This window comes from Neodiprion lecontei, chromosome 2, assembly GCF_021901455.1.
Source record: "Neodiprion lecontei isolate iyNeoLeco1 chromosome 2, iyNeoLeco1.1, whole genome shotgun sequence".
Classification (NCBI taxonomy): domain Eukaryota; kingdom Metazoa; phylum Arthropoda; class Insecta; order Hymenoptera; family Diprionidae; genus Neodiprion; species Neodiprion lecontei.
The window spans coordinates 39,986,549-39,998,641 of NC_060261.1; the positions used below are offsets into that span (position 1 = coordinate 39,986,549).

Genomic DNA, 12,093 nt, shown 5'->3' on the forward strand with positions numbered 1-12,093 from the left:
TGGGTTTAGCGATAACTCGTTCTGTTCGTTATATACGAAATTAAAAAAGCTTCAGGATAAATTGTTTCATTTCAAATTTTGTTAATAGTTGAATTCTACGCAAAAAATATCCGCCATAATAAATATTTCAACTGTGTGACACTGTTACTTTATACGTAGAAATAAAGGTTGGGTAATCCCGTAAAGCGCAGAATATATGCCTCATGAAGGTGAAGATCAATTCAAGATTAACAATTTGAGCAAACAACTTTTATCAACGGGGTGAAAGATAGAAAAACTTTTTTGAATACTCGCACGATTCGTAGTTCTATCCAAAATCTCTGTTTTTAACCGGTCTCTTCGCTACTTTTTTTCACCAGATAAGACTCTGTCAACATCTTCCACGCTGCGGGCCTGAAAATAAAGGAGCAATAACAAAGATAACCTTTGCAGACAAATAGATTACGAGCGATGAAATTCAAAAATAAGATACCCTGTTCTTCGTTCATTTTAACGAGTTGTTTTCACTTTATTATTACAAACTTTCCTATTCTAATTTATTTCACATCCGCAGTGAATACATTTACATTAGGCAAGTGCCGCGTCACTTACTACTGTGCGAGTCCATTGTTCTTCAAATAGCATTATCGTCAACTGGACGGTCGTCTTATTATTATTTTCAGGTGCCTCGATGATAAACTTATCCCACTAAATTCCAACAACTCACTCAAGATTTGCTTCTTTTTGACGTGTGAATCCCATTTGTCGCAGAAACAGCAAACGTAATTGTTCGTTTATACTCAACTACGGATAATTCTATTCCAGACAGAAAGTATTGGGATTGCCGGTAATTGACAAGACGGTTCAATTTCTGTTGAGTAACGTTGAGACATGTCCGCAGGCATTATTATTTCGTAAGGAAACGATAATGACCATCGGCATTTGTATAGGTATCGCAATTGCTATCACTATTATTGAGTAAAGAATATACTGATAAAATCGTTTAAATGCCTAGATAAGTTATTAGTTACTTTTTACCGTTTATTGTAATTGCTTTTCATTCCACAAAAAGTGAGCTTTGTGCGATCACGCATTCATTACGCCAAGATTTTAAAAAATTTCGATGAACTGCGATCGCTTACATAACCAAGTAAATCAGTGAAACGATGAACCGTTTATCAAATGTAATTACAATATCTTATTGAAATAATTCGTTCGTTATTCCTTCTTTTTGGTCCTTAGCTTCATTTTCCTATCACTTCCGATAACCACTCTCACTGCCTTCTTCGCAATAACTTTGAGCATGTACAACGCGAGAACAACGGCCAGAAGAAGAACCCCGTAAACATCCAACAACGCGACTTGCCACCATGTCAAGTCCACAGCAGGTGACCTGAGACTCGTCCTTCCATTCCTTGTTACGTATTCCACCCAAAATATCGCCGTGTCAATAGCACTCAGTGGTCGGTCTCGAAATTTGGCAGACATTTCCTTCGCTGCTTTCCTAAAAAATGAAATTCACACGGTTTTCACGATGTCACGTCAGGCTCGTAGGAAAAAAGATTCCTTGACAAATCTACGCTTTATCAATATAACTCACATGTACGATGAATCGCGTAGTACAGCATTGAAAGCGGCATCTAGATTCTTTTCGGTCAGCTCATCCCGGCTCACAGACACTGCCATATTGTTTTTTACGCAGAGTTCGATGTTCTGAGCCTGATCGCCGAACATAGCTACCCCAATCATGGGTACCCCGCAATGGATGGCTTCCATGATTCCCATGAGGCCACCGTGGGTGACGAACGCTCGAATATTCTTGTGCTCTAAGATGAACGGTGTATTCATTCGATAACATTATAGATTACAAATGTCTCGAACAATATTTTAACAATACTTCGAATCTGTTCGAGTATATTCCGTGAATGAATTCTAAATCGTATTCACAGTATGAATGTGTATATACGAAGCATCGCGGGAGGAATTAGAGACGAATCGAATCTCGACCATCTCCCGAGAGAAAACTAAACACCAGCCATAATCGCACAAGTTCGCTGCTGTTCTAACGGGTGAACAAAAAAACATCACTACGACAGCCCTCGTATTTCATTCAAGAAAACCAAGTTTCTTGTGGGATTAACCTGGTACAAAAGTCGGACACGTAATTGCGTTGATTACTTACGTAGAACAGCCATTTGAGGAACCCATGGAACAGTGAAAACGTTGCTCGGTAAGCCGGGTGCTAATTCCGTCGCGTTTGCCACCTTAACTATAACCCGAATCGGAGCAAGCTTCGCTAACGAAGAGTATATGGCTAGCAATTTTTCCCTAGGAAAGCTCTCCAGCTTGAGCATAGAGCCGAAGGACATAAACACAAAGCCGTCTGTGCTATCATCTAACCACTTCTGCAGGTCCTGCGGCACGAATAAAAACATTCACCATTAATTTCCACGCAATTGCGATTAAAATTACTTACCTTTTGCAGCGGCGTTGCGTTCTCTCGAACGTGCATTCCGCCGACTTCGACAACGGCTGGAGTGAATGGCCTGATTCCGTTGAAACTGTGATGCGAGTTTACCAAAATCAAGGACACGTCCCTCTGGACCTCGTCGAGACTCGGAGCTCGCGGGCCAAAGTATTTCTTGATCTTGTCGTTTTGATTAGCGGTATAATGAGCGAAGGTTAACTTTACCCCCCAAAGGGACAGGGCGTTCTGAAGTCGTTGCCAAAAGTTCAACTGGCCACTGAGTCCCGAAAAAACATGGGGTATGTAAGCTGGGTTGTCCGGATTCCCGACCATGTCATTCGCCCAAGGCCATATTGGGGATGTAACGACGGCCACAACCGGAACCTTCAGATGTTGTCCCAAGGCTAGATAGCAAGTTGACCCGAATATCTGCACGAAGTAACTCGGTTATAACATCCGTTAATCCCTCTGGGTATAGATTTCATCACTTGAAAATAAATTATGCGGACATGAGGCAACGTTGTTAACCAGTTTACAAATTATACGTTGGTTCTGAAAAGCCTTTCGCTTCACAGTAGTAGGCATGAAACTAAAGTACCAGCCTATGCCGGCTGTTGGCCAATGAGGAAACGGCACAGGAAAAAATGGTGCGATCATATTTTCAAATATTAAAGGCCTAAATAGTGTTTTGAATGATATTCCGTAAACAGACAGCGTCTAATTTCGGTGCTCTTAATATTCTTCAATGACGGAGACTGCCTGCTAGATCTAGCATTAAGAATCTTCAAAACTGTTTCCGAACGACTGCGCTGGAAAACTAATTTTAAAAGACGATATTTATAAAAGTCCATCATCGACTGCTCCAGTTCTACGGTTATTTTTGTGCAGTGGAATGATGATGTGACGTAACAGGCGACGCAATAACGACAGAACGTGATGAGATGGTCCGCAGTTGCGTGTCAAGAAAAAGAATTCATAGGCAAAATATAATAAAAAAACAATACGTCGTATCTCAATGATTTGACAAAATCATATCATTTATGCCTACACTGCCTATACATGTCAGTGTACGTCCCATAACTCATTTGAAATACCAATTTCATATTTTTCATTTCAAACTAAATTGATGATTGAACGGTCTAAAATCATACTTATTTTTAGGAGCTTGGAAATAAAAACACTTTCAGCAATTTGAGTTTGAGGTATTTAGTATTTATAGTTTCAAAAACATTTCAGAATTTTTTAATTGAAATTATTAAATTATATGCACCACGCCGTCATTTTGTTATTAATTTCAATGAAAAAATTCTAAAATTTTCATGAAACTTTAAATAATAAAGCTCTCAGACTCCAATTGCTCTAAGTGTTTTCATTTTCTGTAAAATGATATGGTATGATTTTAGATCGGCAAAGCTGTGCTCCCTCCCCCCGCCCTCCTTTTAAAATACATTTTTAGAGACATTTTTCATTTTCTGTTTTAAAGGTTATTTGTGGAAGTATTTTACTGCCAAGGTTACAAATTTATTGACATATTGACACTAGCTGTAAGAATTTTTTTTCACCAGACACTCCAACGAATTGTTGCACTGTATAAAATATACCGTTGAGCATTTACTTGAGCGCAATCATCTTGAATTATGTCAATACTCGTGGCTCTTGCATGGAAAGAAGAAACTCATCAGATACTAATGCGATAAATTTGCTTATGATAATTGTAATGAAATTGGGATTTTTTCCTCTCAACCAGTGAATGCCTACGTGGACCTTACGTCTGTATTAAAATTGCTAATCGTTGGAACAAATCAAAAGAACGGGACAGATTGAAGATGTCTATTTCTATCATAGTTTTTCTATCGACTTCTTAGGTAATTACTCACTTCAACGATAACAGCATCGTACGGGGGATCTTGCGGTGGGTTTTTAATGAGCTCTCTGAATTTTGGAAGGTCCATCAAGTCGCACAAGTCACCACCAAAAGTTGTTGCGATGGTGTGAACCAAATTATCGTCTGCCAGCTCTTTAGTGCCGAATTCGTAAGTCATATTATTGTTCAAGAATGGTATAGTGCCGGCCAAGCTTACAATATCATTATAGTTCGGACGCGGCTTCTTCAACGGATAATGGCTCACAACGTCAACTCGATGACCACGTGCTGCTAATTCTTCCGTGAGTCGACCCAACATCGCATAGTGGCTAAGTCCGTTGAATGGGAATACGGCTAAGATTCTGTAAGCTTCGCGGGGTGAAGCGATCGATAAAACCACCAATAGTGTAGAAAAGACTGACAATAGTAGCATGGTGAGACTCTCTGTACTCTGCTTCTCCTCAACCAATGATCACGAACTTCCGGACTGTCCGTGTTCCAAACTATACCAATTACGCTGGTAAGAAAGTCTTTCCCATACGAATAACCGATCTATTCGAACAAGAGTTTACCACTGAAGCGCTCCGCGGCTTGACTAGCATTTATAAGTCAAGGATTCACGAAGCACCAATACTCTCTCCTTTCCATAACAATGTGTAACTCTGCGGCTTGTATGCTCACGTTTACGGATTGTATAATACAGTAGAAAACATTGTTTTTGTGTGAATTATCACCGCATTTACACTGGCGATACTGACAAACTTATCTAAAACGTAATTTGTTTAGCTTATATCGGGTGCACAGAATGTTCTATAGGATGTAAGAGGGTAGTATGATATTGTTGGGTCTGACGGTCAGTCTCAAACTAAAATTTTGATTTAAATAACAAAAAGTTTCGGTTGTTCATGGCCAGCCATGCTCAGTTCTGTTACAACATTATATGCTTATTATCTATGTCATATTTTAATACTTGGAACGTATGTCAGCCAAAGTTATCACGAGTTTAATTGCAAGACCACATGTTTTTTAACCTAGTTTGTTAAATTGCAGGTTAGGAAACTCTACTTTACATTTTGACTCGAATAAATATAGTAAGAATTGAATTTAAGTTATTAAAAGTTATGTATAACAGAGGTGCACATAAATTACTTAAATGATCAATATCGGTTCTTTTGTTACATGTAGAGTGTCGACTAATGTTAATCATTTCTTTAAGTAAACGATGATGATAATTAAAAATCAAACTTGTGCCCGAAAGTTAAGCTGTGGTTAGATAAGGCTGCTTTATTTGGATCTTTGCACTCGATGCTGTAACGATAATCATTAAGTTTTTTATCCAAATGTTCCGAGGTTTCACCTATATTGTGATAATTTGTTATTGGTGTGGCCATAATTTCATTCCAAGCCCAATTTAACTGACAAACTATAGTAAACTAAACAAAGAGTCTTGACGTTGCAATGACCGAAAAATTTGCTACTGACAATTGAATTGATATTTATTCTTGTCCCATTTTTTTGCAAAATTTACTACAACAGGAGTTTCGCTTGGTTTTTATCTTATTTAGTGTCGATTGCTTAAATTCAATTAGTACAATCTAATGTTATATCTAGCAGAGTTCGTTGCTTTTCTAGTTCCCTTTCAACCTTTCATTTATTAGAATATGAGCAAAACTCACTAGTTTTCTCGTCTTCATTTCATTCCGTCGATTGTAAAATTTTAAGATCCAATTTTTCACTTCGGTCATGTCTACAATTTCGTGAATTAGTTTCCTTCTACACTCTTCAAATACTTTGCAACTTTTTGTCAAGTGGAAAATTGTGTATTTTTCTGAGCTGCATTCACAATAAATATTCTCTTCATTTTTCAAGTTTCTTTGCTTACAATTAGTCACTATTCCAGGGTTATAAATATCATACAGCCTTATCTGAACTCTTATCTTCTTATAACACGACGCCTGGAGATATTCTTTCTGTCTCCGTGATACAAAGTAATGATCTTACGATGGTACGCGATTAATCTACGATTTCGATTAATCCAAGCTGCCGCATAATAATCCTGCAGGTCAATCGCCGTATGACTCGCAACTCATTCGCCATGTTCGAACTATACTCGTCTCTAACCGACGTACATATACAGATTCTGTATTCCGCAGACTCTGTATATTATCGAATTACGAGTAACGCTGCTCTACTCTTTTTACCGGCTGAATTCCAAAAATATGCATAACAAGTAGGTACGTAAATATTCACGGCATCCGATCGAAATTATAGAACTCATTGAACATAAAACATATTGTTTGGAACGTAGGTACTGTTGGTCGGTGATGATAATTTTAATTAGGAGCGTGTTGACATCGTCGTATTTATTTACTTGGTTTTGTTTATTTTCCCTTAACGGTACAACGTACCACAAATCACCGCAATGCAATGACTATACGGAGTACCCGGGTATAATTTGTTTATCAGATCCTGCAATCCCATCGGTCAATACCAAACGGACTCGCTGCAATAATGTGATAGCAGGTCACCGTTTTCAGTACGTGCGTTCATTACCTGATCTCTTTAAGCCCCAAAAAGTAGTTGGTAAAGTCGCAGTGACAACACCGATCATCTCATGGGTATAATTTGTTTTTGATTATCGTGAGGCGATCAAAATAGAGCGATTATAACCCATCGTAATCGGATTCGTCGGTGTATGCGTGCGTGTGTTTGTTTGCATTTGCTGATTCAAATTCTCTGGGATCGGTAGTGAGGCTGTATTAGCAATGCCTGAGCGCCCGAGTATAATCTCAGTCTGTAGAATTTTGAATTTTGTCGGTAACGATGAACAATCCGTACTTGGATATATTCTAGACGTGCACGCTGAATCAATCGATTACCTTACTTTAATGAAACGAAAATATCAAAATACCCAGTTTATTGTACTGTTACAGGGTGGATGATTGCGATTACGACGAGCGGCTATATCGAAGACCGCATCTACACTAAACCGTGATGTTATTACAGCCTATTTTGGGTTCGTAACCCGTCGACTACGCGAGCGTACAGAGGATAAGGCGAAATGATTGGAACATGTATTTGAGGAGTCGAATGATTGTTTGTATGATTTATTTATTTTGAAAGGTATGGAAAGTGCAATGAAAAGATGTGGAGGAGGAAAAAAGGGAAGAGAGGCGAATTTAGACGTTGGTCGAATGAAAGATGACTCGAGAGTGAATGCTTGAGAGGAAGGATGCAACTTCTAATGTACCGGCTAGTTGCACTTTAGCAGTAGAAGGAGCATTCTGCTGATGCTGTATGGGAACCGAAGCAGCGAGGTGATGATAAGAAGGGCATTCGTGATACAAGACAGCTGTGAGAGTGTGGGAAAAAAATCAGGCAAGTGCCGCGTCACTTACTACTGTGCGAGTCCATTGTTCTTCGAATAGCATTATCGTCAACTGGACGGTCGTCTTATTATTATTTCCAGCTGCCTCGATGATAAACTTATCCCACTAAATTCCAACAACTCACTCAAGATTTGCTTCTTTTTGACGTGTGAATCCCATTTGTCGCAGAAACAGCAAACATAATTGTTCGTTTATATTCAACTACGGATAATTCTATTCCAGACAGAAAGTATTGGGATTGCCAGCAATTGACAAGACGGTTCAATTTCTGTTGAGTAACGTTGAGACATGTCCGCAGGCATTATTATTTCGTAAGGAAACGATAATGACCATCGGCATTTGTATGAGTATCGGAATTGCTATCACTATTATTGAGTAAAGAATATACTGATAAAATCGTTTAAATGCCTAGATAAATTATTAGTTACTTTTTACCGTTTATTGTAATTGCTTTTCATTCCACAAAAAGTGAGCTTTGTGCGATCACGCATTCATTACGCCAAGATTTTAAAAAATTTCGATGAACTGCGATCGCTTACATAACCAAGTAAATCAGTGAAACGATGAACCGTTTATCAAATGTAATTACAATATCTTATTGAAATAATTCGTTCGTTATTCCTTCTTTTTGGTCCTTAGCTTCATTTTCCTATCACTTCCGATAACCACTCTCACTGCCTTCTTCGCAATAACTTTGAGCATGTACAACGCGAGAACAACGGCCAGAAGAAGAACCCCGTAAACATCCAACAACGCGACTTGCCACCATGTCAAGTCCACAGCAGGTGACCTGAGACTCGTCCTTCCATTCCTTGTTACGTATTCCACCCAAAATATCGCCGTGTCAATAGCACTCAGTGGTCGGTCTCGAAATTTGGCAGACATTTCCTTCGCTGCTTTCCTAAAAAATGAAATTCACACGGTTTTCACGATGTCACGTCAGGCTCGTAGGAAAAAAGATTCCTTGACAAATCTACGCTTTATCAATATAACTCACATGTACGATGAATCGCGTAGTACAGCATTGAAAGCGGCATCTAGATTCTTTTCGGTCAGCTCATCCCGGCTCACAGACACTGCCATATTGTTTTTTACGCAGAGTTCGATGTTCTGAGCCTGATCGCCGAACATAGCTACCCCAATCATGGGTACCCCGCAATGGATGGCTTCCATGATTCCCATGAGGCCACCGTGGGTGACGAACGCTCGAATATTCTTGTGCTCTAAGATGAACGGTGTATTCATTCGATAACATTATAGATTACAAATATCTCGAACAATATTTTAACAATACTTCGAATCTGTTCGAGTATATTCCGTGAATGAATTCTAAATCGTATTCACAGTATGAATGTGTATATACGAAGCATCGCGGGAGGAATTAGAGACGAATCGAATCTCGACCATCTCCCGAGAGAAAACTAAACACCAGCCATAATCGCACAAGTTCGCTGCTGTTCTAACGGGTGAACAAAAAAACATCACTACGACAGCCCTCGTATTTCATTCAAGAAAACCAAGTTTCTTGTGGGATTAACCTGGTACAAAAGTCGGACACGTAATTGCGTTGATTACTTACGTAGAACAGCCATTTGAGGAACCCATGGAACAGTGAAAACGTTGCTCGGTAAGCCGGGTGCTAATTCCGTCGCGTTTGCCACCTTAACTATAACCCGAATCGGAGCAAGCTTCGCTAACGAGGAGTATATGGCTAGCAAATTTTCCCTAGGAAAGCTCTCCAGCTTGAGCATAGAGCCGAAGGACATAAACACAAAGCCGTCTGTGCTATCATCTAACCACTTCTGCAGGTCCTGCGGCACGAATAAAAACATTCACTATTAATTTCCACGCAATTGCGATTAAAATTACTTACCTTTTGCAGCGGCGTTGCGTTCTCTCGAACGTGCATTCCGCCGACTTCGACAACGGCTGGAGTGAATGGCCTGATTCCGTTGAAACTGTGATGCGAGTTCACCAAAATCAAGGACACGTCCCTCTGGACCTCGTCGAGACTCGGAGCTTGCCGGCCAAAGTATTTCTTGATCTTGTCGTTTTGGTAAGCGGAATAATGAGCGAAGGTTAACTTTACCCCCCAAAGGGACAGGGCGTTCTGAAGTCGTTGCCAAAAGTTCAACCGGCCACTGAGTCCCGAAAAAACATGGAGTATGTAAGCTGGGTTGTCGGGATTCCCGACCATGTCATTCGCCCAAGGCCATATTGGGGATGTGATGACGGCCACAACCGGAACCTTCAGATGTTGTCCCAAGGCTAGATAGCAATTTGACCCGAATATCTGCACGAAGTAACTCGGTTATAACATCCGTTAATCCCTCTGGGTATAGATTTCATCACTTGAAAATAAATTATGCGGACATGAGGCAACGTTGTTAACTAGTTGACAAATTATACGTTGGTTCTGAAAAGCCTTTCGCTTCACAGTAGTAGGCATGAAACTAAAGTACCAGCCTATGCCGGCTGTTGGCCAATGAGGAAACGGCACAGGAAAAAATTGTGCGATCAAATTTTCAAATATTACAGGCCTAAATAGTGTTTTGAATGATATTCCGTAAACAGACAGCGTCTAATTTCGGTGCTCATAATATTCTTCAATGACAGAGACTGCCTGCTAGATCTAGCATTAAGAATCTTCAAACCTGTTTCCGAACGACTGCGCTGGAAAACTAATTTTAAAAGAAGATATTTATGAAAGTCCATCATCGACTGCTCCAGTTCTACGGTTATTTTTGTACAGTGGAATGATGACGTGACGTAACAGGCGACGCGATAACGACAGAACGTGATAAGATGGTCCGCAGTTGCGTGTCAAGAAAAAAAATTCGTAGGCAAAATATAATAACAAACAATACGTCGTGTGTCAATGATTTGGCAAAATCATATCATTTATGCCTACACTGCCTATACATGTCATTGTACGTCCCATAACTCATTTGAAATACCAATTTCATATTTTTCATTTTAAACTAGATTGATGATTGAACGGTCTAAAATCATACTTATTTTTAGGAGCTTGGAAATAAAAACACTTTGAGCAATTTGAGTTTGAGGTATTTAGTATTTATAGTTTCAAAAACATTTCAGAATTTTTTAATTGAAATTATTAAATTATATGCACCACGCCGTCATTTTGTTATTAATTTCAATGAAAAAATTCTAAAATTTTCATGAAACTTTAAATAATAAAGCTCTCAGACTCCAATTGCTCTAAGTGTTTTCATTTTCTGTAAAATGATATGGTATGATTTTAGATCGGCAAAGCTGTGCTCCCTCCCCCCGCCCTCCTTTTAAAATACATTTTTAGAGACATTTTTCATTTTCTGTTTTAAAGGTTATTTGTGGAAGTATTTTACTGCCAAGGTTACAAATTTATTGACATATTGACACTAGCTGTAAGAATTTTTTTTCACCAGACACTCCAACGAATTGTTGCACTGTATAAAATATACCGTTGAGCATTTACTTGAGCGCAATCATCTTGAATTATGTCAATACTCGTGGCTCTTGCATGGAAAGAAGAAACTCATCAGATACTAATGCGATAAATTTGCTTATGATAATTGTAATGAAATTGGGATTTTTTCCTCTCAACCAGTGAATGCCTACGTGGACCTTACGTCTGTATTAAAATTGCTAATCGTTGGAACAAATCAAAAGAACGGGACAGATTGAAGATGTCTATTTCTATCATAGTTTTTCTATCGACTTCTTAGGTAATTACTCACTTCAACGATAACAGCATCGTACGGGGGATCTTGCGGTGGGTTTTTAATGAGCTCTCTGAATTTTGGAAGGTCCATCAAGTCGCACAAGTCACCACCAAAAGTTGTTGCGATGGTGTGAACCAAATTATCGTCTGCCAGCTCTTTAGTGCCGAATCCGAAAGTCATATTATTTTTCAAGAATGGTATAGTGCCGGCCAAGCTTATAATATCATTATAGTTCGGACGCGGCTTCTTCAACGGATAATGGCTCACAACGTCAACTCGATGACCACGTGCTGCTAATTCTTCCGTGAGTCGACCCAACATCGCATAGTGGCTAAGTCCGTTGAATGGGAATACGGCTAAGATTCTGTAAGCTTCGCGGGGTGAAGCGATCGATAAAACCACCAATAGTGTAGAAAAGACTGACAATAGTAGCATGGTGAGACTCTCTGTACTCTGCTTCTCCTCAACCAATGATCACGAACTTCCGGACTGTCCGTGTTCCAAACTATACCAATTACGCTGGTAAGAAAGTCTCTCCCATACGAATAACCGATCTATTCGAACAAGAGTTTACCACTGAAGCGCTCCGCGGCTTGACTAGCATTTATAAGTCAAGGATTCACGAAGCGCCAACACCCTCTACTTTCAATGTTTCATAACAATGTGTAA

General features: G+C 39.4%; 3 protein-coding genes across 10 annotated transcripts in view; 1 reads left to right on the top strand and 2 right to left on the bottom strand.

Annotated features, from left to right (window-relative positions):
- LOC107220245 (calcitonin gene-related peptide type 1 receptor) overlaps window positions 1-12,093 on the top strand; it is a 182,970-nt gene that overhangs the window by 98,981 nt on the left and 71,896 nt on the right. The gene's annotated exons all lie outside the window — the stretch shown is intronic.
- Window positions 477-4,894, bottom strand: LOC107227236 (UDP-glucosyltransferase 2). Its single transcript, XM_046730953.1, has 5 exons — window positions 4,324-4,894; window positions 2,456-2,875; window positions 2,162-2,393; window positions 1,580-1,805; window positions 477-1,483 (listed from the first exon to the last, which is right to left on the bottom strand). Exons 1-5 carry the CDS (start codon window positions 4,741-4,743, stop codon window positions 1,198-1,200), a joined length of 1,584 nt encoding a protein of 527 aa, XP_046586909.1. The 5' UTR covers window positions 4,744-4,894; the 3' UTR covers window positions 477-1,197.
- LOC107220105 (UDP-glucosyltransferase 2) lies at window positions 8,113-12,070 on the bottom strand. The gene is made up of 5 exons (XM_046730952.1): window positions 11,440-12,070; window positions 9,573-9,992; window positions 9,279-9,510; window positions 8,697-8,922; window positions 8,113-8,600 (listed from the first exon to the last, which is right to left on the bottom strand). The coding sequence occupies exons 1-5, from the start codon at window positions 11,857-11,859 to the stop codon at window positions 8,315-8,317; spliced, it is 1,584 nt and encodes a 527-aa protein (XP_046586908.1). The 5' UTR covers window positions 11,860-12,070; the 3' UTR covers window positions 8,113-8,314.